Source organism: Pinus tabuliformis, chromosome 3_1, assembly GCF_031772625.1.
Source record: "Pinus tabuliformis cultivar Carrire ecotype Pingquan chromosome 3_1, CPIR1, whole genome shotgun sequence".
Taxonomy (NCBI): Eukaryota; Viridiplantae; Streptophyta; class Pinopsida; order Pinales; family Pinaceae; genus Pinus; species Pinus tabuliformis.
In genome coordinates this window covers 819768739-819794672 of record NC_142301.1, presented here as the reverse complement: position 1 = coordinate 819794672, position 25934 = coordinate 819768739, and the positions used below count along the sequence as shown (strand labels likewise).

At 37.3% G+C, this 25934-nt stretch overlaps 1 protein-coding gene across 1 annotated transcript in view; it reads right to left on the bottom strand.

Annotated features, from left to right (window-relative positions):
* Positions 1-9404, bottom strand: part of LOC149190015 (ABC transporter B family member 19-like) — a 33917-nt gene extending 24513 nt beyond the window's left edge. Inside the window, 10 exon segments of the mRNA XM_089410409.1 lie at positions 890-944; positions 1102-1439; positions 1627-1722; positions 1915-1981; positions 2103-3061; positions 3064-3199; positions 7022-7268; positions 7270-8596; positions 8599-8792; positions 8794-9404. Coding sequence (XP_089266535.1) covers positions 890-944; positions 1102-1439; positions 1627-1722; positions 1915-1981; positions 2103-3061; positions 3064-3199; positions 7022-7268; positions 7270-8596; positions 8599-8792; positions 8794-9404 — 4030 coding nt within the window.
* Between the last annotated feature and the right edge of the window lie 16530 nt (positions 9405-25934).

The following is a 25934-nucleotide window of genomic DNA, read 5'->3' as shown; positions in this document are numbered from 1 at the left end:
AGTAACTATTTCAAACCAACTTTTGGCTGAGGCTTAGCCTCCTCAACCTGAGAGGGCTCTCTCAAAGGTTAATGATTTTGATAAAGATTAGATGGCTAACTCTATGAAACAAGTATGAAAAATATGAATGGTGGAAACACATTAAACAAAACTATCCATTGGGCTTATGGAGTCAACAACACCTCAATATAACAATGAACTCAACCTTACATGGAAGTCAGGGCATTCAGCGTTTAAATATTCAGAACATAAACTCATATGGGACACACAGTTTATGCATGTATACAGGAAGTCAGAGCACATTCAGTGAATTCTGAGTGATTATACATCCATACCACTGTAAGAATTAAGAAAAAGGACAACATCACATATTCTGAACATGAAAAACCCTTCATGAATCCTGAGAAGCAAAGTCAAGCATCTATTATTGAAAATGAGTCATACATATGCCAAATACAAGTTTTTCCATAAAGATTTCCAACCCCTATTACATTGCTGTTTTAGCTATATATAGAGCTCTTATTCAAACTGATCGAAGTTCCTCCTCAAGCATGAGGGGAATTCGTAAACTACTTCTATTGACACCTATTAACCTTTAACTAACTAATAAATACAACTGACTGTTGACTGGAGTTTTTAGAGATCTAAATCAAGTAGGATTCTAACACCGTGTTATGCTAATAATAGCCTTGATTACAATGGTTCTTGTTCTTTGACATCTGGTTCCTTTTGGCGGTGGCTGTGATGGACCTTTAATGCTTCATGTTGCTCTTTAATATCACATGTTTTCCAATGTCATGAAACATCGGAAATTATCCCCGTTTTACTGGTCTTTGGTTTACCTCAAAATGCTCGAATCCAATGAAGCATGCCTTTTATCTTTGATTACCCAAATTGAACAGATTGCCACGTCGATGATATGCTGGCCACCTTTTTCCATGTACCTGTGTAATGACAAAACCTTTCAAAAAGATTTGCTGCTTTGTCAATCATAATTGATCAGCTCATTTGTAACATGCAGCTACAGCAGTTTCGTAGCGCGCTACGAAACTGTTGTGTAATTTCAAAAACACAGTCTTAGACTCTACTCTGTTTGTATACCTTATCTTCAATTTCATTGCCTGAAAAAGGAGCACCAGATTTGTCTTGTCTTTTAATATCTGAATCAGAAGTGACACATCTACCATTTCCAAAAATTTGCTCAAGTATGCCAAGAAGCTCCTTATCATGCTGGTTTAGCTGTTGAAAATAACTCTGCTTACCTACAACGTATTTATTCTTTATGCACTTGAACTTGGTAAACAATTTTACTGCTGATGCACATTGCTCTGTCTCCTTGTTCGATTTATTGGCCACTTCATCCCAAAATCCTTTATGCTTGGAAAAAGACATTGCATCTTTTAAAGATGTCACACCATGTGCACCACGATTTATACCATCTTGTACAGCAGAAGCAATACAAATTTCATCTTTCAATTAATGCGATCACTGAGCTTTTGCCTGAACCACTTGCCCCAACCAAGGCTTGGCTATGACAGGCTTTAATTTTTAGGTTCAAATCTTTGAAAATGGTGACTTCAGGCCTGGATGGATAAGCAAATTCTATATGCTTTAATTCAATTTCACCTTTGATTTTATCAGCAGTTTCTGCATCTTCATCATCTGATTCAATTTTTGTTCCACGGTCAAGAATTGCAAAAATAGAACTGACTGCTTCTCCACCTTTGATGAAATCACAGTATTAAGCCTTGAGATCCATATAGTGAGAGCTGCGAGATTCCAAATAGAAAACCAGAGAACTGGCCACGTTTCAGGCTTTGGGTTTGAGGTAACTTCAGCTCTTGGTCAAAAAATTGAGAACTTTGTCCTCTGCATTGAAAGCGGCTACAGTTCATATGTTGCTAACTGCTTCACCTGCCACCATGCTTGCCCTTGCATGCGCTTTTGCTGTGTCTCCCGCAAATCCTTTGAGAGACAGTTGCTGCACAAAATTCAAAGACAAGAAGAGGGAATGTTGCCAGAATTAGCAGAGCCATTCGCCATTCCACAATGAAAGCTATAATAAAGGAAGTTAACAATGAAGTCATGTTCTGTAAAATAACTGAGATTCTTTCCGCGATTGCAGATTTGACATTTGTTGCATCAGCTGCCAAATGAGAAGCTATCTGGCTTGAGTTATTCTCCTCCTCATCAAACCAGCTTACTTCATTACGAAGTATAGCTGAAAGCATCATCTCTCGGACTCTTGCAGTGAGATTCTCGCCCATGATACTGAAAAAGTAGTGTTGACAAAGGTAGGCAACAACAACATAGAGACCAGATCCAATGTAGATGAAGACATATTCTTTGGTTTTTCTTTGCATTTCTCCCTTGTCGGTGTAATAGAAAAATTCAAACATATTGCTCATTATGATGGCGAATGTTGGTTCAATTAAACCAAAGAAAATTGATTCTGCAGCCCCCAGTAGAGCATAGGGCCATTCAGGTGTATTTAATTTGAGAAGTCTAAAGAAAGATCCTTGAGCTGGGTGATCAATCTTGCTTGTATCAGCCTTTGAAATCATTTCAAGTCTCCCATCTACCCCTGTACTATATTGATAGCTAAGGGCTCTTAAACTTCCTAAACGGAGGCTTAGAGACTTGGTTGATAATGAATGACTGAGGCGTGTGGATTTGGATTTCCTTAGAGGAAGGCTTCCATCTGTTGTCATACCCATTTCTTGGAGTTTAACCAATGCTGAATATGCACCACTGCTACCTTTGGCGGGCAATTCTTCATGATTTCCTAATTCAACGATCTGACCCTGCTGTAAAATAGCAATGATGTCTGCATTTCTAATGGTGGATAGACGATGCACAACAACAACAGTAGTTCTTCCTATCATCAGACGGTCAAGAGCTTCTTGAACAATGCTTTTAGAACCTGCATCAAGAGCACTAGTTGCTTCATCTAATAGAAGAATTTTAGGATTATTTAGCATTGCTCTTGCTATTGCCACTCGTTGTTTTTGTCCGCCAGATAGCTGAACCCCTCGTTCTCCAACCTGAGTGTTGTAGCCAACAATGCAGGTTCTTGGTTTACGAGCCCAATTTGCTGGCGAAGCCACTTTAGCTGCAAAGTTTTGAGATCATGACCATATAAGTGAATATGTCCTTGGCTAGGATCATAAAAGCGTTCTATGAGGGCCACAACAGTGCTCTTCCTAGAACCGCTACCCCCCACTATTGCAATAGTCTTTCCAGCTGGGATTTGGAGAGAAATTTTGGAAAATCAGTACATCTGGCCGACAAGGGTAACTGAATGTAACATCTTGGAAGTCAATGTTGCCCTGGATTTCTGCTAGCTTATTTCCTTCTGAAACATCATGAATGATTGTAGGTTGTTGTTTAATAATCTCCGTCAGCTTGTATGCAGCAACTTTCCCCTTGCCAAATGCACCAATATTGGAGAATGATTGCCCTAAACTCATGCCACCGACTATAGCAGAGAAAATGGCAGTGAACACTTTGCCTCCATCTGTTTGGCCATTTCTAATGAATACTCCTGCATACCAAAACACTAGTGCCCAAGACATAAATGCTATTCCATAGGTGCATCCGATGCCCAATTTTTCTATCTCTCTGTTCTTCAAGACATTTTGCAAATTAGAAACAAAGGAAGGTGGCAAGAGCCCGTTCTTCTCAGAAATCATTTTCTCTAGATCCACGAAAACCCTGCCACATATAAAAGGAACATCCTTTGTATTGATCTGAATATGATCGCCATGAGGATATTTACGAGCTCCCTTTTCTGGAACATGTGCAACTGTTCCTTCTAGCAATTTGAGTAATGCCTGTTGAACAGCTTTAACATTGAAATCAGCGACCATGAGTAGTTTATACAAAATAGACTACACATCCTCCCCTTCATATGCTGCATGTGTTAAAGTTGTTGCATTTGCGTTAACAAAGGGCACGTTCACACAAACCTAAATAGGGTTTATGCACTGTGATCTTTGAAATGAGCTTCGACATACTAAAGCAGAGAATTGACCTTTTTAGACATACCAACAATACTCTTAACAAGACTCCTATTTAAACTGTTTAGACTCTAAAACCAGATGAAAAGACTGGACAGAATTTAAAATATTTTCCTTGAGTGATAACAGGTGGCTCCACTTGGGATAGTGTGCTCCTGCGGTACACTAAGAACATGCAGGTCCAGTGCTTTGTCTTCTTTATTACAAACGGAAATTTGCTTGACAAACATCCCTTTCCAGCGTCTTGGGCCTTCACCTCGGGCTTAAGCTTGATGATCACTGTAGGAGAAAGAAATCTACATCTACTGAAAAAAATGCTCAGTCAACCTTGAGCTTATTTGCATTTTCCTACCTACCTACCCTAACAATTCAAATTTCTTTCAGCTCAATCAATGTGAAATTTCCAATGTAGCCAATCATTTGTCTTATCTGATATTTGAGTTTTTTGACTGCATCGGAGTTCAGAGCCACAATGATATTGTGATGACCACTGCCATTGAAATTGCCTCTGATCTTCATAAAAAAACTGAAACACTGGGGAGTAAAACTCTTCCATGTATTTAGCTATAGGATCCCAGAATACATGATTAGCTTGATGTTTCTTGTAACTTTCTGGTTGTGCAAACTGATCTTCAACAACAGTGTACAGTTCCTCAATCGTGAAAGAGAAAGGAAGCAACACTCTCTCCTTGTGTTCTGCCATAGAAAGCTTCTGAAAATAATGATCATGATTATGAAAACTATATGCCTGAATTTGACCTTCTAAACCTTCAATGTCTTTCTCAATGTCTTCAGCAACTTCATCCAAAAATTTCATCTTATCCTCTGCCTTACACTCAAATGATTTTAGATACGAGGACCAGGACAAAGAAAAAATTTCATTTGTATCTCCATTACTATGATCATTATTCCATTGTTTGAAACCTTGAACTGAAGGGGATTTTGCCACCAACTCTGATCTATCTATCCATTCCTCCAAAAACATAAACCAAAAGTCTTCAAATGACTTAATGGATTTGGCAGGAAAGCTTTCAATCCACTGTTTGCATTTCCCTTGGAATGAATCATAGAACAACATAATGCAAACATCTTCATGCTTAACCCTAAGAAGCTCGGTAAAATCACAAAAATCTGATATATGCTTCAAAGTTAAACTCAGATCTTCTCCATTGAATTTTGGACCATTCCTTAGAAAATATGCATCCTTGGGAAAATGATTTGGGAAACCATGAATTCCTGAAAAATCTATGCATGCATACCTTGAAATAAGAATGGTAGCATCTGGGTCCTTCATAACTCCAGTGGAATCACCATGAATGTATGAATTTTGAATTCTTCAACAATGGAGTCGCCAAGGTAGATTTGCAACCTCGAAAACCTTCTGAGCTCCTGCTACCTTCAGAAGTTCAGCTTCATAATTTCGGGAATGAGTAATCTTTAGGCTCCCGGCAGACGCACCAAAATGTTATCTCAAAATCAGGCCCTGGAAGGCTGCAGACCAGGAAGACTTCAAGTAACTATTTCAAACCAACTTTTGGCTGAGGCTTAACCTCCTCAACCTGAGAGGGCTCTCTCAAAGGTTAATGATTTTGATAAAGATTAGATGGCTAACTCTATGAAACAAGTATGAAAAATATGAATGGTGGAAACACATTAAACAAAACTATCCATTGGGCTTATGGAGTCAACAACACCTCAATATAACAATGAACTCAACCTTACATGGAAGTCAGGGCATTCAGCGTTTAAATATTCAGAACATAAACTCATATGGGACACACAGTTTATGCATGTATACAGGAAGTTAGAGCACATTCAGTGAATTCTGAGTGATTATACATCCATACCACTGTAAGAATTAAGAAAAAGGACAACATCACATATTCTGAACATGAAAAACCCTTCATGAATCCTGAGAAGCAAAGTCAAGCATCTATTATTGAAAATGAGTCATACATATGCCAAATACAAGTTTTTCCATAAAGATTTCCAACCCCTATTACATTGTTGTTTCAGCTATATATAGAGCTCTTATTCAAACTGATTGAAGTTCCTCCTCAAGCATGAGGGGAATTCGTAAACTACTTCTATTAACACCTATTAACCTTTAACTAACTAATAAATACAACTGACTGTTGACTGGAGTTTTTAGAGATCTAAATCAAGTAGGATTCTAACACCGTGTTATGCTAATAATAGCCTTGATTACAATGGTTCTTGTTCTTTGACATCTGGTTCCTTTTGGCGGTGGCTGTGATGGACCTTTAATGCTTCATGTTGCTCTTTAATATCACATGTTTTCCAATGTCATGAAACATCGGAAATTATCCCTGTTTTACTGGTCTTTGGTTTACCTCAAAATGTTCGAATCCAATGAAGCATGCCTTTTATCTTTGATTACCCAAATTGAACAGATTGCCACGTCGATGATGTGCTGGCCACCTTTTTCCATGTACCTGTGTAATGACAAAACCTTTCAAAAAGATTTGCTGCTTTGTCAATCATAATTGATCAGCTCATTTGTAACATGCAGCTACAGCAGTTTCGCAGCGCGCTACGAAACTGCTGTGTAATTTCAAAAACACAGTCTTAGACTCTACTCTGTTTGTATACCTTATCTTCGATTTCATTGCCTGAAAAAAGGAGCACCAGATTTGTCTTGTCTTTTAATATCTGAATCAGAAGTGAGACATTTACCATTGCCAAAAACCTGTTCAAGTATGCCAAAAAGCTCCTTATCATGCTGGTTTAGTTGTTGAAAATAACTCTGCTTACCTACAACGTATTTATTCTTTATGCACTTGAACTTGGTAAACAATTTTACTGCTGATGCACATTGCTCTGTCTCCTTGTTCGATTTATTGGCCACTTCATCCCAAAATCCTTTATGCTTGGAAAAAGACATTGCATCTTTTAAAGATGTCACACCATGTGCACCACGATTTATACCATCTTGTACAGCAGAAGCAATACAAATTTCATCTTTCAATTAATGCGATCACTAAGCTTTTGCCTGAACCACTTGCCCCAACCAAGGCTTGGCTATGACAGGCTTTAATTTGTAGGTTCAAATCTTTGAAAATGGTGACTTCAGGCCTGTATGGATAAGCAAATTCTATATGCTTTAATTCAATTTCACCTTTGATTTTATCAGCAGTTTTTGCATCTTCATCATCTGATTCAATTTTTGTTCCACGGTCAAGAATTGCAAAAATAGAACTGACTGCTTCTCCACCTTTGATGAAATCACAGTGTTAAGCCTTGAGATCCATATAGTGAGAGCTGCGAGATTCCAAATAGAAAACCAGAGAACTGGCCACGTTTCAGGCTTTGGGTTTGAGGTAACTTCAGCTCTTTGTTAAAGAGATTGAGGACTTTGTCCTCTGCATTGAAGGCGACTACAGTTCGTAAGTTGCTAACTGCTTCACCTGCCACCATACTTGCCCTTGCATGCGCTTTTGTTGTGTCTCCCGCAAATCCTTTGAGAGACAGTTGCTCCACAAAATTTGCAAAGACAAGAAGAGGGAATGTTGCCAGAATTAGCAGAGCCATTCGCCATTCCACAATGAAAGCTATAATAAAGGAAGTTAACAATGAAGTCATGTTCTATAAAATAACTGAGATTCTTTCCGCGATTGCAGATTTGACATTTGTTGCATCAGCTGCCAAATGAGAAGCTATCTGGCTTGAGTTATTCTCCTCCTCATCAAACCAGCTTACTTCATTACGAAGTATAGCTGAAAGCATCATCTCTCGGACTCTTGCAGTGAGATTCTCGCCCATGATACTAAAAAAGTAGTGTTGACAAAGGTAGGCAACAACAGCATAGAGACCAGATCCAATGTAGATGAAGACATATTCTTTGGTTTTTCTTTGCATTTCTTCCTTATCGGTGTAATAGAAAACTTCAAGCATATTGCTCATTATGATGGCAAATGTTGGTCCAATTAAACCAGAGAAAATTGATCCTGCAGTCCCCAGTAGAGCATAGGGCCATTCAGGTGTATTTAATTTGAGAAGTCTAAAGAAAGATCCTTGAGCTGGGGGATCAATCTTGCTTGTATCAGCATTTGAAATCATTTCAAGTCTCCCATCTGCCCCTGTACTATATTGATAGCTAAGGGCTCTTAAACTTCCTGAACGGAGGCTTAGAGACTTGGTTGATAATGAATGACTGAGGCGTGTGGATTTGGATTTCCTTAGAGGAAGGCTTCCATCTGTTGTCATACCCATTTCTTGGAGTTTAACCAGTGCTGAATATGCACCACTGCTACCTTTGGCGAGCAATTCTTCATGATTTCCTAATTCAATGATCTGACCCTGCTGTAAAACAGCAATGATGTCTGCATTTCTAATGGTGGATAGACGATGCGCAACAACAATAGTAGTTCTTCCTATCATCAGATGGTCAAGAGCTTCTTGAACAATGCTTTTAGAACCTGCATCAAGAGCACTAGTTGCTTCATCTAATAGAAGAATTTTAGGATTCTTTAGCATTGCTCTTGCTATTGCCACTCGTTGTTTTTGTCCGCCAGATAGCTGAACCCCTCGTTCTCCAACCTGAGTGTTGTAGCCAACAATGCAGGTTCTTGGTTTACGAGCCCAATTTGCTGGCGAAGCCACTTTAGCTGCAAAGTTTTGAGATCATGACCATATAAGTGAATATGTCCTTGGCTAGGATCATAAAAGCGTTCTATGAGGGCCACAACAGTGCTCTTCCTAGAACCGCTACCCCCCACTATTGCAATAGTCTTTCCAGCTGGGATTTGGAGAGAAATTTCGGAAAATCAGTACATCTGGCCGACAAGGGTAACTGAATGTAACATCTTGGAAGTCAATGTTGCCCTGGATTTCTGCTAGCTTATTTCCTTCTGAAACATCATGAATGATTGTAGGCTGTTGTTTAATAATCTCCATCAGCTTGTATGCAGCAACTTTCCCCTTGCCAAATGCACCAATATTGGAGAATGATTGCCCTAAACTCATGCCACCGACTATAGCAGAGAAAATGGCAGTGAACGCTTTGCCTCCATCTGTTTGCCCATTTCTAATGAATACTCCTGCATACCAAAGCACTAGTGCCCAAGACATAAATGCTATTCCATAGGTGCATCCGATGCCCAATTTTTCTATCTCTCTGTTCTTCAAGACATTTTGCAAATTAGAAACAAAGGAAGGTGGCAAGAGCCCGTTCTTCTCAGAAATCGTTTTCTCTAGATCCACGAAAACCCTGCCACATATAAAGGGAATATCCTTTGTATCGATCTGAATATGATCGTCACGAGGATATTTACGAGCTCCCTTTTCTGGAACATGTGCAACTGTTCCTTCTAGCAATTTGAGTAATGCCTGTTGAACAGCTTTAACATTGAAATCAGCGACCATGAGTAGTTTGTACAAAATAGACTACACATCCTCCCCTTCATATGCTGCATGTGTTAAAGTTGTTGCATTTGTGTTAACAAAGGGCACGTTCACACAAACCTAAATAGTGTTTATGCACTGTGATCTTTGAAATGAGCTTCGACATACTAAAGCAGAGAATTGACCTTTTTAGACATACCAACAATACTCTTAACAAGACTCCTATTTAAACTGTTTAGACTCTAAAACCAGATGAAAAGACTGGACATAATTTAAAATATTTTCCTTGAGTGATAACAGAAGGAGAAGCTAACATCCATGAGCCGGTGGTCGACACTTTTGTTACACAAGAACCAGCAATGGAGACATAAGCCTACCCAAGGAAAAATGATATACAGAAGTCTGTGTCTAACACTGTTGTTACACAAGAACTAGCAATGGAAATGGACGCTGACCAAGAAGATAAAGAAACTATGAAAAAGTCCACTGACGAAGTTGTTGTTACATAAGAACTAACAACCGAAGTAGAACAGTTTCACCCTCAAGATGTTGTTACACCTTCAATTGATAGTGCATGTGGGAGAACATTGGGTCCTGATGAAGGATGGTGTTTTGAGAAGATGTTAATGTTACCAAAGCTGCAAAAATGGAAGCATCAGGGGCTCTCTCCACAAGAGGGAGTGATATTTCTCTAAGCGCACAAGAAGGTGATGGATTCCCTTAGAGAGAAATGCTAAAGGAAGAATGGGAAAGAGAGTGGGAAGCACGAAGGCACAAGGAAACTATAAAGAAGAAAGATGAACAATTGTATCAGCTGAATCAATAGGTATCAGACTTGATGAATGATAAGATTAAGCTCTGTGACCTTTCCCTAAACCTGTTAGCATGCAGGCGTCCATCCCCGTCATATCTAGTGTTCCTCTGCGAACGTTATTATTTATTTCAATTAAAAGTTGTTTTAGAATATGTCCTATTTGGGATATTCAACCCGTACTTTTCTGGAAATTTTTCGCTCCTGCAACTTTGATGATCAGAGCTTGTTGTGCGAGATATTTTTACATAATATCATGTGTGAATATGTCAGCACGAAGATGGTAGTGAGTGTCTTCTCCTACATGGGAGATTTGTAGTTGTGGGCCTTCCTTTCATTTATGAGGAATCAGATTGAGTGGCATCTAGCCATGAAATAAATAGAAGCTAACAAGGAGAGAACAACATTGTGGGTCAAAGCTGAACTAGGGATGGTTTACGAACTCAGGCATGAGTTTAAGATGTTCCTGAGCACTCCAGAAATCAAAGAACAATTGGCCACCTATAGGAAAAGGATCGTGAGGATCTACCTCAACTTGTATGCAAATATGAAAAGTGAAGCGCTAGCGGGATGTCTCAAGCACACTGAAGCATGTAGTGTTGAGATACAAGAAGGGGATCATTTTGAGTACATGAATTGTTTGGTTGCTGTTGCACGAGTGCCTGAGTATGCTCAGATTGTGCATACATTAGGGGCATTTTGGATTGGCCTCAAGTTCAAATTTCTTTTGATTTGGTTGCCAGTAGAGAAGTGTCAGCCTTACTACCACCTATGTGACTACGAAGAGGAATCTTTGCCATGACAGTCGATGGCCATTCAAGGGTTCAGAGCTCTAGGCGAAGACACTATTGGTGCCTACAATTTCACAGACTTGCATCATGGGTACAGTTGGAGGAGCTGAGATTCTGCATGGGGACATGTAGTTGCTTCATTCGGGGGGAGATGTTGGGTGTCGTTTTAAAGTATTTTCTGCACATTATTTCCCTAATTTTGACCCTTTTGTCCTCTAAGCCTATGACTTTACTTGACCAATTTCCCTGTTCTCTCACCTTTATAACCTATTCTACTGTTATGTTCCTTTGATGTATTTTACTAAGTAATGCGATGCTTTATTCCTTTTTGTGGCTAACCTGGAGAGTATTGAAGAAGTATTTTGGGAAGCTCTTCTTCTTTTCAAGTGATGGCTCGCGAGAACAAAGATATGAAGCAGACAGGCAGTGCAGATTAACTACAGAGAATGGTAGAATAGTTCATTGTTACACATCAGATGTTGTTACAGGATGTTGTTACACTACACGCTAATACAAGAATCCGCTGTAACGCCAAAAGTGTTGTCGCCAGTGATGCCATGACATCCCAAAATGTTACTTCACTCAATGTTGTCGTGTCGAAGCTGGAAAATGTGGGTACTCTTCCACATAACAATTATCAGAAGTAGGAATTGTTTATTTTGGAAGCAATAGACCCAAGCAGTTGAAATCCTAACTACTGTATATTTGTATTTAGAAATAGGTTGTAACTAATTCTATTTTTTATTGGCATGAGAATCATGAGATTCTCATGACTGATTTTTTTTCTAATTTCGGGATGTAATAACTATAAAGGAACTCGATTTTTCATGTACAAGGACATGACATATAGAAAATTATTGTTACTCTACTTTTGTAATTCTGAGTTTTTTTTTAATATTAATCAGCACAGTGATGTTGTTATTTCTCTTCAGCTGATTCGTTAATTACATTTTTGTTACTCCTGCACCCTGCTAAGGAGGAAGGGCCCTCCTCTTTGGTAGGGATTACAGTGATAGAGGTAGTGTACATTCTAGTTTAGCTAATTGATTTATGGTTTCTCGTTGTTGATGTACAAATCGTGGATTACGTTTGCTACTGATTCTATTTATATTATGTTGTTACACTGAGTTAATCAATAGAATGGTAGTAATTAGCTGGAATAGATATTAGTTCCTTTTTGGTGTGCCTTTACTTTGATAGTTGCGAAGTGTTTGATTCAATAATTTGGTTCAGTGACACCTTTTATTGTTGTCTACATTTTCTTATTCTTGGTTGTGAAGTATCAGCACAAACAGTGCAAACTCCATTGAAACGGCAAGACCTACCCTGGGATGACAATTGAATGTTTCAGTGTCGGTCAATTAGGATTGATTAAAACAACACTAAAGTGTTATGAAAAAAGATTCGTGGGCCATTGCGAATGCCCTGAAAATGGCTGAACGAATTTAGATAGATGATGATTGATAGAAAAATCCTCAATGATTGATAAAATATTGGAAGAAAAATATGAACAACTACAACAGTCATTGTTAAGTTTATCTTTGTAGAAAAATAAAATATGGTGCACCAATTGTAGTAATGAGGGACACACGAAATATAATTGCAAATTTGTAGACTATTTTGATTAGGATGCCTAAGATGTCTAGACTGACACATATTGTGACATGAAATTGAATTCTATTAAAAAAAATGAGAATGTAACAATAAAGAGGGTTCCTTGCATTCTCTTGCATGGGACCTAATTGAGATATCTACAAGAACCCTTAGTGAAACCATTAAATGATAAAGATATGAAAATATAGTCTCCTCATTTAGGAATTTATCTTCATAACAAAAAAAGGGCTTCTACAATTCAAATGCACTATCAGACTTATGAAACTATAACTACATAGAAAAAATATCCTTCTTCCTACTTTCATCCTAGATCTACTTATACAAAAAAATCATAATTAGTCTTTCAATAACTCTTTGATTGAAGGGAAATTACCTCTAAGATTTATATAATTAGATCTCCTTATTTCAAAGACCCAATTCCCCTCAATTTGATTTCTCTCAATCAACAAATCAAATGGGAATCTAGTTAATTTAGTACTTGAGTGCTTTAAATTCTTGGCTCCTTTAAACATTAGAGAGGAGGCATGATCTCCCTCTTCTCTCTTGTGGAATTTGGTGGAGATCACCCTTTTGACTTGGTTGAATGGATAATTAGCCCATAACTTCAAAATCCATAAATTCATCAAAAATCATAATTAAACTAAATTATATCACATAAACTAAAAAAACTTATCATTCATACAATTCAATAATTATAACCTAAGATGTTTTATATTCACCATATTCAATTTACAAGTAATCTAGGCTTTAGTCCACAAAAGAGGGTCTTGTCATCTAAATGTGGGCCTTAAGAGCTCTTCATTTGGTGGCACATCATTGATCACTTATGGAAATAATGGATAATTTCAATTTGTTTGCTTCAAGGGAATGAGAACATTTATTTGGCCTATGAAAGTGTGCTTGGGCTCTTAAATGTTCTTGAATATGAGGTCATAAACATCCTCATTAACATTATTTCTTATTTTATTATAATAGAATCCATAGAACCAATATCCCATTTGATAAAGCTAAGATGAATCTTCATTATCAAGCTCTTTTGTTGAATAAGATGCCTCATTTTCCCTTAGATTATGGCTTATACTCTAAGTCATCATTTAATGTTACAATTTAAAAATGTCCATTATTCTTAGGTTTCTCCCAAATAAAAATCATTCTAGCAATGTCCTAAGTAATAAATTTAAGTTCATTAATTTTTTTTTATTTGTGATATAACATATAATTTTACTGATTTTAGCCATCATCTCCTTAATTAGTTCATACTCTAGTATGACACATTGTGCTCTCTTCTCTTTCATATTTACCCCCATTGAAATTGATAGTATAATGGTGTTCATTGTGAATGGAAAAAATACAAGTGATACTAACTATTCTATCTAATGGGAATTTTCACATTCAGTCATACACCTTGAGACCTGTCCAATGACCTCTTGTTTTCTCATTTTTATGGATTACATATCCCAAGATGTGACCTTGAATGATAAAACTTCAACCACTATCATACCTTCTGCAATTCAACCTAAACCATTAGGTTAGTATGTAAATGGCAATCCCACATGCATTGTTTTAACACTTTTCCTATAGTATATAAGTCTCAATGCTTCATGCAGACTTCACCTACTTGGCTAATATCTTATCAAGCTCATCCATAAAGGGGTTGGTGGTTATAAAAAATGGTATTGTATAAAAATTATGGATATTTAGTAAAAACAAGGAATATTAGGAGGGTCATTCAACCAAAGGATTTTTGGGTCTTGTACATGCTATGTAATATGTGAAATAACTTAGGGCCCCTTGTAATACTTTCCTCTTCATGCATTTCCTCCATGGAGAAGCCATATTATAATGTAGGAAGAAGTGAAACACTTCCATTCTCCACTTTGCACATAAGAAACCTATGTAAAATGTGCAGTGGAAGAAAGCCTTGGGAAACTTATGGAATCAAAATTGAGTCATATCCACCTTATATTTCGACTTAAGACACTTAAGTAAAATGTGAGGTAGATATGAGACTTGGGTATATTATGGAATGAAAGATGAGTCATATGTGTTCATGTTTTTTATATAAGAAACTCAAATAGAGTGTGGGATAGAGGTGGGACTTGTGTAACATATGGAATGAAGGTTGATTGTTATGCAATGAGGAATGAAATACTTTCGATGCACCCCACGCAAGAAAGAAAAAACATAACAGTTGGGTTGTTGCAAGGCTTGTGTATCTTTTGGAATAAAAGTTGAGTCATCTTTGGCCTCTTTTCATAGAGAGGAAACTTAAGCAAAGCACAATGAAGAGAGAATAATTGGCCAACATATGGAATGAAAAGAATAGGTGATGGAGGAGAATCATGTTGGTAGGCCAGAATGATTATTTTTTACCCCCCTTCCTATTACGAAGTCACAATCATTAACCTCTTTTTATCTACATAAACCTCCTCATTCCTGCACTAGTCCAAGAACACTGTCTATTCCTACATAAACTTCATATTTCATGTTTAAGGTTTATTAGGTGCTTAATTTATCATTTTAAATAGATTTCATGCCTTTAATATTTCTTGTAACTTATATTTACTTTCCTAAAGTATTCGTTAGGCCCCTATACTACTAGTGTAACCCCTTATTGTTATTAGTACAACCCCCTTATTATATTGTTGTACCCATGTAGTCCCCATATTGTTATTATTGTGCCCCATAGAAGCCCACTATTGTTATTATTGTGTCCTTACATTATTATTTTTATGTTGGCTCTGATTATATTATGAACCCTTAGACTCCTATATATAGAAAGGAGGTCTTGTGATTTGTATCATCCAATAATTTTTCATTTGTGTATGTAAAGGAGGTTGACCCCTCGAAGAGGCTGAATTCTAAGGCATTCAACTATATTTTCTATCTTTTTGTGAGCTAGTTTTATAACATTTGGAATCAGATCTTTGGATTCTAGGGTTTCTCTGCTCCAAATGGGTCATCGTGGAATTTTTGCTATAATTTTTTTTTGCGAAGTTTCAGAAGCGAAAAAAGAAAACCCATTTGAGACGAAATCATGCTGAACCTTGGGTCCGAATTTCAGAGCTTTTCGCACTATATTTGCAGAGATATTATCTGAGGAAGTTGTTCTTTTTGTAGACTCATGAATTACATTCTAAATAGGTGACCTTGGGAAAATCATTATAACTTTTGTTTTGAGCATCAAGAAATGAATCCGACCATATCTTGTAGAGAATTGGAAGAAATTACCACTCCTCAAACTCTTAAGATAGGACATATCAAAAAGAAAAAGGTTCAAGCAGTGAATGATCACATCGAGCATCAACAACAATTTCTCCAACTTTTAAAGTATAATGCCACTTTGGTGTAGAATCGAATGAAACAACAGGTAGATCAACATCATAGTGAAAAAAGTTTTGATGTAGGTGATTGGGTATTTTTACGGTGACATCTAAAGCAAGCTATTTATGAGAAGGAAATGTTGGCAATAATACATGCACTTAAGAAATGGCGACCTTACCCAATGGGAAGGCACTTCAAGGTAATAATGGATCATGATAGTCTTAAATACTTTTTAGAAAAAATATTATCTTTAGAAGAACAGAAAAATGGGTCACAAATATGTTGGGTTATGACTTTGACATCATCTACAGAAAAGGGAAGAAAATTTTTGTTGCAGATGCACTCTCAAGAAAGAATGAGGATGTGGAAGCATTGTTTTGTGCTATTTCTATTATCCAACCAGATTGGATAAACGAAGAAAGGGATGAATGGAAGAAGGACAAAGAAGTGTGGCTACTCATTCAAAAGTTGCAGAATATTCCAATTCAAACAATATTGCCAGAACTTGAAGAGGAAGGAAAAATCAAATTGGAACCTGGAGTAGTCATAGAAACAAAAACCCAACAGCTACGAAATCGATCAATTTCAAAGTATCTCATCAATTGGAAGAACTTACTCACCGAATATTCCACATGGAAGGACAATAATTTTATACATAAGCATCAAGAACTACTCAAGCATTGAGGACAACATTTTTTGAAGGAAAGGGGCATGTTAGGCCCCTATACTACTAGTGTAACCCCTTATTGTTATTAGTACAACCCCCTTATTATATTGTTGTACCCATGTAGTCTCCATATTGCTATTATTGTGCCCCATAGAAGCCCACTATTGTTATTATTGTGCCCTTACATTATTACTGTTATGCTGGCTTTGATTATATTATGACCCCTTAGACTCCTATATATAGAAAGGAGGCCTTTTCATTTGTATCATCCAAGAATTTTTCATTTGTGTATGTAAAGGAGGTTGTCCCCTTGAAGAGGCTGAATTCTAAGGTGTTCAACTATCTTTTCTATCTTTTTGTGAGTTTGTTTCATAATAGTATTTGATAAGCTAAAGTATTAATCGTTATACTAGTTTGATCTAGTGCAGGTAGATTCCTGCACCGCCAACAACTATCGATTCCATGATCTCCGTAAAAGTTAGATCACTTCACACACGCATCTTGGTCCATGTCATCCAATTTGGTTGTGGTCACCTGGAGTTGAACTCAAAGTGGAGGATAGTCAGGGATATGGCTGAGGATCAAGTCTACGGCTAATGAATAGTTCACACCTTATTATAACTGTTGGCTTAATTTTGTAATTTTGTTTATTATTTCGTTTCAGCCGAAAGGCTTGATTTGGAATGACTGTAATTTTTGGGTATGGCCACTGGCTGAAGGGTTTTATAAAATGTAGCTTTCAGAGAGAACTAAGTTAGCAAGCGATAGCGATAGCAAAATAGTTGTAATTTCTGGTTTATTTGTAATTATGTTGTCGCCCTCATTTTGGGTTGGAATTTAACTCATATGTATATTTGCTGATCAGAATTAATACAAGGAGCTCTGCCATGACTTTCTCATTTTGCGTTACAATTTTTCATTAATGTGTTAGTAACATGCTAAAGGTTTTCATTTCCTAAAATATGAAACAAGCTGGTTGGCTAGGGCCCAACCAACCTAGCTCATTTGCCCTCTTTCTTTTGTTATCTTAAAGGTGTGTTAACTCTATTTATTTATAGAAGCATGGTTTGAATGTTAATTTCATGCTTGCTTACGAATTCTGATTTATTTCATTCAAACAGTCAAGTGCGAATGGATCTGTTGTGTGAAAGTCAAATTAAATTACTTTACTTCCTGTAATTTCTTTTCTGGTTTTCTTTCGCTTGGATTTTGCAAATAAGATCATTTATGCACCAGTGCATGTAGGACATTTCACTCTAGTTTGCTAGTTCATTTACAACAAGTGTTTCATTCTTTTCCTTTATATGATTTAATCTATTTCTACAAAGCAAGCTAATCCGGATCTTGGGGGGAGGCCCTCAAGATCTAAAAGATTGAAATGGATCTTGGGGGTGAGGCCCTCAAGATCTGAAAATTTGTAGTTACCAAAAGAAAATGAGTAGAATTCCCAATAAACAAAACCACAAAGATTTTTTTATTAAAACAAATAATAATTGTAAGGACTACATTGTGGTGGACAATCTGTCCTTTTACAAAATGTGACTTGTTACTTATAGTATTTTTCAGTTGCAATACCACTGTTCAATTCCATGGGTGAATGAATACCATGGGTGGATGTCACAATACCATGGGTCAATTCCAAGGGTGAATGAATAGCATGGGTGGATGTCACAATACCATGGTTGGATGTCACTTACAATACCCTGGGCGGATAAATAACATGGGTGGATGCCACTTACAATACCATGGGTAAATTCCATGGGTGGACGAATACCATGGGTTGATGCCATTTTCCTTTCAGATCATTCCTCCCTCCTTAAGAAGCAATGGTCCCCATTGCGTGAAGTTCCCTCTTGCAAAGCCTCTGTTGAATATGAAGAGCCACTGAAGAGAAGGGTTTTATGTGCTTAACTCATAACCATGATGAACAAATATCCAAGGATAGAGATACCCTGTAATGCTTGTGGCCAATTGTGATACTGACAGTGTGCGACCTAGCAAATGGACTTCAATGAAGTGTGGGTTTGTGGATGACCCATAACCATGATGAATGAAGATCCGAGGATATAGATACCCTATAATGCTTGTGACCAACTGTGATACTGACAATGTGCGGCCTAGAAAATGGACTTCTATGAAGTGTGGGTTTGTGGATGACCCATAACGATGACGAACGAAGATTCTAGGATAGAGATACCCTGTAATGGTTGTGACCAACTGTGATACTAACAGTATGTGGCCTAGCAAATGGACTTCGATGACAAGGATTTTGTGATGTTGACCCATTACCGTGATGTTCGTTGTTGATGAAGTAGCAGGTGCCTACATAGCTTGGGGTGGGAGGGCACATCTCCAAATAACCCAAGCCGAATGTTATTATGTTGAAACTGATGAATGTTAAGCATGTGCCTACTAAAGTGGGGTGGGAAGGCACGTCTCGAACGGGAACCTGCTTTGAATGCTACTCCATAATTAGAATGGACATAACTCAGTCAATATAACTCAGAATATTTATTATAACCTATTTTTCGAGGTAGACGAACTATTTTGCATCTTCCCATGTGTTGGAAATCCTTATCTGGACACTCTAGAATCTCAGATTCACACTGCAAGTTTTCCGCTGTCACAAAAGTTCTGAAAAAATAGTTGATTTTAAATTAGTGATATCTCCCACATCCGAACTCTGATTTGACCCATTTCTTTTTGAAATTTGGGTATTTTTTCACAAGGAATCCAGATCTAGTATTTGTTTTTGTAAATATTGCACCAAATGTTTCAGATCTGATCTGCAAACTTACCGCCCAGAAAAAAATTCCTAAGAAAAAAATGAAAAAAGAAAAATTCTTCCTGCTTGGCCCAAGAAAGTACTCAGTGGAGGTCAGAGCGTGTGCCTAGAGTTTGTTGGATATTGCTGAAAAAATTTGAAACCAAAATATACATGAAACCCTCATTCGAATGGAATCATAACCTGCTCTGATACCATTGATCCGGATCTTGGGGGAGGCCCTCAAGATCTAAAAAATTGAAATGGATCTTGGGGGTGAGGCCTCCAAGATTCTAAAATTTGAAATTACCAGAAAAAATGAGTAGAATGCCCAATAAACAAAACGACAAAGAATTTTTTATTAAAATAGATAATAAATGTAAGGACTACATTGTGGTGGACAATCTGTCCTTTTACAAAATGTGACTTGTTACTTATAGTATTTTTTAGTTATAATACCATGGGTCAATTCCATGGGTGGATGTCACAATTCCATGGGTCAATTCCATGTGTGAATGAAGACCATGGGTGGATGTCACAGTACCATGGGTGAATAAATACCATGGGTTGATGTCACTCACAATACCATGGGCAGATAAATAACATGGGTGGATGCCACTTACAATACCATGGGTAAATTCCATGGGTTGATGCCATTTTCCATTTGGATCACAAGCGTTTATCATCTGAAGGAGGCATCTCTAATACTAAAAGTTAAATTCTTAAAGCTTAAGAATAAATTCATGAAATAGAAAATAATGCTATTGCATACCTTAATTTGTATTTTCACTTCACAATTTAAGGAAACATATTAAAAGTTATCTGGAATATTATAGTGAACCTTTTCAGGTTAGATTGGATTGCATGCAAAACCCTTTGACTGAAGAAAGTTTTCTTTAACTTTTGAAGATTGTTTTTATCTTAAAAGTTTATTTCTATTTGTGAAATTCAGTTGATTAAAGCATTCTTTTTCATGTGTAATTTATTTTAGATTTTGCTCGCATTTGCAATTCTTTTTACAGTTAACATGGTATTTTGTTTTTCCCAAAAGTAAATTAGAATACTTGGTGTAGGAAGCTCTGTTCTGGTACAAGGACCAGTGTCTTGTTACAGGAACAGAGTGCTCAAAGCACTGAGGCTTAGAGACCCAACATGAAGATATAAGTCTTCAGAATAAGTGTAAAATATACTTCTCACATAAGTTTTGTACCTACACTAGTGCAAGTAGATTGCAAGTGTACAGGAACGACCACTCAGTGTGAGAAGGAAACTCGTTTAGAAGGAAAATATTTTCAAGGGCTCTCTTGTTAAACTACCACCACCTATACTGAGGATAAAGATAGCGTTTTACTTCAACAGTTAAGATCGTTTAAAGCAGTGTGAAGGTTTCGTTATTTGATTTCTTCGCAAATGAATTCTTTTACATTCCAGCACTAGAATTACTTTGGTGTTAGTTTCCTTTGATATTTTTCTCTTTGATTCTGTAAAATTTCAATTAAGAAGTAGGAATAGAAATAGGAAAATTTCATACCACGTCTAGCATTATCTATGCTTCGTCTCTAAGTTTACGAAACCCCCGGGTTGAAAATTATGTGTTGAAGGAGCTTGCTTAAGTGCAATTCTTCCACCCAACATTTTGGTGCCGTTGTTGGGGAGGCGATTTGAATTGGTAATAGTTTTCCATTTTTTTGCAATAGGGGTAAGTCTGCTATTATTTTTTCCTATAGTGTGCTTCTATTTCTTGAGGGAATTTAGGTGTTTAGTTATTTTTGAATTGCAGTGTTTTATTGGAATTTTGTTTTGTCATTTTTTTGAAATGAATGCCTAAAAGAGGTAGGGGTGCAGGGCCCACTAGGGGCCGAGGAAACACTGATAAATATGAAATATAATCTCATATTGGGCCTTCTTTTGTAGGTAGAAAGTCTAAACATACCTAGACTCATCACGCAGGAACAATCTACTTGAACTCTGGCAGCAGTGGTTGAAGTGTGACACAACCCACAAAGGGGAAGAAGGAGACTATTAGAACCCATAGTCAACCTTCTCAACCTATTGAGAGTGATTTTCTTAGAGGAGTGACAATGGTAGATCATGAAGACCATGTAGAAGGAATTGGTGAAAATCAAGTAAATGAGGAAAAATCCACTTTTGGATTCCCAATTGTCGATCTTGATACACAAGTACAAATGAAAAATATTCCACCATTAGCTCTTCCTCATTTCTATGGTAAGGTACATGAAGACCTAGGCTCTTCCTTATTTGAGTTTGATATTTTGTGTAAGAGTTATGATATGATGCTCAGAAGTTAAAGTTGTTTCGTGCAACTCTTAAGGACACAACACTCTGCTGGTTCATGGGACTAGGAGGAAACACTATATCTTCTTGGGAACAAATGAAGAGAGCATTCTTATCAAAATATTAGGAATATTGTAAAACTAGAGATATTCAAGGTGAAATCTTTATTATTGTGCAAAATTATGATGAGACTCTAGAGGACTGCTTAGAGAGATTCATGTACATCCTCCAGAGGTCAAAGCACAAAATTGATCTAAGTACCATTAGAACCTTGTTCTTACGTGGGCTTACTGATGATGCTAGGAATAATCTAAATCTCTTAGGAAAAGGGGATATTTCTCAGAAATATTTTGATCAAATCTATGACTTGTGTAGGAAATTCTCGAGAAACCAATATAGATCCCGTAAAGGAATTCAGAATAGAAATAGGAAAACCAAATCTACTGATGCTATGATTATTGGATTAGAGAACAAAATGGACAATATGAAAATTTAAATAATGAATACTGTTAGTAAACAAATATACTCTTTGAAATTTCAACAAAAACTTGTAGAGGAACAAGAGTCATTATCTAATTTTTGTCCAAAATGTAGAAAAAACATCTTTTAAGAGAATGTCCTCTCGATATTAAAAGAACTAATAAATGTGAAATTTGTACAGAGAACCATGCCACAGAAAAATTCCCTCCATACATGGGCTGAAATCTATATTTGAAGGAGGACAACCTGAAGCTGAATCATTGCATGCTATGGGAGCACGAAGAAACTGGCCTCAGGTAAGTGCAGGTATGGCTCCTAAACTTCCACCACATTTTTTTGGTTATAATGCACATCCATATTCCTATCCTAACACTAGTCACTCTCAACATTGGCAGCATGGGAACCAATATCATTATGGAAAACCCTCCCAAACTTGGCAACAAGGAAGGAGAGGGACAAACCATTCACACCATTCTTATCTTGCACCTATGCAGTCATACCCACTACATAATCACCTTACCCAATTCCACAACCATCATTACCTCAGCTGAGTCAGCCAATGCCACCATTTCCTTTACCTCCAATTTTTTGACCTCCTCAGTTTCCTGCCAAACCTTTACCCAACCCCAATAACAAAGTGGTACAAATGATCCACTCTATGAACCCGCTTTCCTCATCCAGATATCAGTCCATGCCAGTTGGAGTCAATGATCTCCAATTGAGATCAGGGAAGATAGTAACCTCAGAAAATCAAAAATATCCCATGGTGATTACTGAAGAGAGAGGTGAGGAGGAAACTCCTGATCATTCTGAAAAATATGTCACCATCCAACCCATCCCCATACCCTCTAAGCCTTTTCCATCTTCTTCCAACCGACCTCCCTATCCAGAGAGGTTAGTTGTGGAGAAGAGTGACCCCATTCCTAAGTCTAGCCTAGCCTCTAAGCTTAGGAACCTTTCATAAAGGTACCTTTGCTCCAAGCTATCAAATAGATTCCAATCGCAAAAAAATCATTAGGGAATTCTATCTCAAGAATCCAGGAAGGAGAAGATTAGAACCCCAAACTATTCAATTTTTTGGTAGAGCGGCAGAGTTAATGACGGGGTGTACGCACATGGAGAAATATACTGACATTGGAAACCCTATTGTCTCTTTTCAAATAGGTGATGTCCTTATCTCTAATGTACTTATATACCTAGGGGTGGCCATTAATTTTATGACCAAGCACACCATGGATCAACTTGGATTGGTCCATATTCATCCTACTCCCACTGTGCTTGAACTGGAAGATAGATCTAAAGTCAAGCTAGAAGGGGTGTTGGATGATGTGGTTGTTTATTTAGACTCATGGGAACACCTGGTAGACTTCATTATGCTTTAGCCAAAGAATCCTCTGGGAGGACATCCCTTGATCTTGGGACAAACATGGCTTGCTATGGCCGATGCTTATATTGGATGTCATTCTGGTGACATGTATATTTCCCATGGAGATTCTAGGAAGAAGGTCACCTTGTATCCACCCGCTAGATCCATTCAGGAGCTCCGAGACACTTTGTGGTTAGACTACAATAGTGATGAGGAGACGAATTATGTTTCCTTGATACATCAGTATGCTGAGTCTTCATAAGAGGGTGAGATTCAAAAGTTCCTAAATAATCTAGACGCCATGCCCAATTTTGAGTCATTGAGTCATAATTTTAGTCTAGATTTTCAGCAAAGTCATGACTCTCTACCTCCCTTGTCACCATCTCTAGCAACACCTCTATGTACTCTTGAGCCTGATACCACTCTTGTTTAGATTAGTCGAGGAAAATCCTTGCATATCAGTTTAGACTTGAATTCATCCTAGCAAGAGCAACTTGTGAATTTGTTGCAAAACCATCTTAATGTCTTTGCATGGGGCTATGAAGATATGAAAGGCATCCCTCCTAAAACTTGTACCCACCATATCTATATTCAAGATCGAGCCCAACCTATCCAAAAACCCCAAAGGCATATGAACCCAACTCTAAGAGATGTTGTAAAGGAAGAATTGAAAAAACTCTTGGATGTTGATTTTATCTATCCTATTTCTGACAACTAGTGGGTCTCTCCATTGGTATTAGTCCCAAAAAAAGATGGGATATGGTGCATTTTCATGGACTACAGAGAATTGAACAAAGCCATTCTTAAGGATTACTTCCCCCTTCCTTTCATCAACCAGGTACTCGATACCCTTGCTGGTAAGAAGTACTTTTCTTTTCTAGATGGCTTTAGTGGTTATAACCAAATACAGATTGCACCTGAGGATCAAGACAAAACCACTTTTACATGTCCATGGGGTACATTTTCTTACCGAGTGCTTCCCTTTGGGCTATGTAATGCCCCGACTACCTTTCAAAGGGAAGTCTTGGCCATTTTTGCTAACCTTGAGTGTGTGGAAATCTATATGGATGACTTTTTTGTGTTTGGTGATTCATTTCAGGAAGCCCTAAAAAATCTAGAAAAAGTGCTTCTTTGTTGCCAAGAAGCTCATCTTGCCTTGAGTGACAAAAAATGCAGATTAATGTGCAAGGCGAGAGTGGTTCTTGGCCATCTTATTTTTGACAAAGGTATCCAGGTTGACCCTGCAAAAATAGAAATTATTTTGAGTCTTCCTGGACCCAAAACTCAAAGGGAAGTGAGAGGTTTTCTAGGACATGCGAACTACTATAGGAGATTCATTGAGAATTTCTCAAGGATAACTATGCCACTTTTCTGACTTTTGGCTAAGGATAGTGAGTTTTCTTGGTCCACATCTTGCCAACAGTCCTTTGAGACATTGAAGGAAAGACTAGTTCAGGCACTAGTTTTGAGAGGACCAAATTGGTCCTTGCCATTTCATATTTCCTCTGATGCCCTAGATACAGCTATTGGTGCAGCTTTAGGACAAGTAGAAGACAAAAAATCCTATGCTATTTATTTCATTAGTAAGAACTTGTCACCTGCTGAACTAAATTATATGGTTACGGAGAAAGAGTTTTTAGCTGTAATTTTTTTCATTAATAAATTCAAACATTACATTACAGGGTATGAAGTCTATGTGCATACTTACCTTTCATCAATAAAATATTTTATGAATAAAAAATTAACTAGTGGTAGAGTGACTAGGTGATTATTATTGTTACAGGAATTTAACATTACTATTGTTGATAGACTAGGAAAATCTAATGTAGTACCAGATTATCTTTCAAGATTAAATAATCCTGGTGAAGAAATTCCTGTTGATGATGATTTTCCTGACGAACATATTTTTGTTGTGTTGACAGAATCCCCGCGGTTCACTTACATAGCTAACTATTTAGTAACTGGAAAAACACCACCTCACTTATCCACTCGTGGAAAGTGGAGTATCGTACAGAAAAGTGCTGCATATTCTTGGATTCAAGGAGACCTCTTTTATATTAGACCAGATCTTATTATCCATAGATTTGTAAGAGAGGAAGAAGTGTTTGATATCTTAAAATCTTCCCATGATGAACCTTGCGAAGGTCATTTCGCTGATAAGCAGACTACATACAAAGTGTTATGAGCTAGCTATTTTTTTCCCTCTTTGTTTAAGGATGCCAAACAATATGTCAAGCGATGTGACAGTTGTCAGCGAATTGGCCAACCTAATCAAACCAATGAAATGCCTTTATGTCCTCAATTTATGGTTGAGCCTTTTGAAAAATGGGCCATTGACTTTGTAGGACAAATAAATCCAACATCATTAAATAAAAATCATATTTTGGTTTATACAAATTTCGTTACAAAGTGGGTAGAAGCTAAACATGTTTCTTTTGC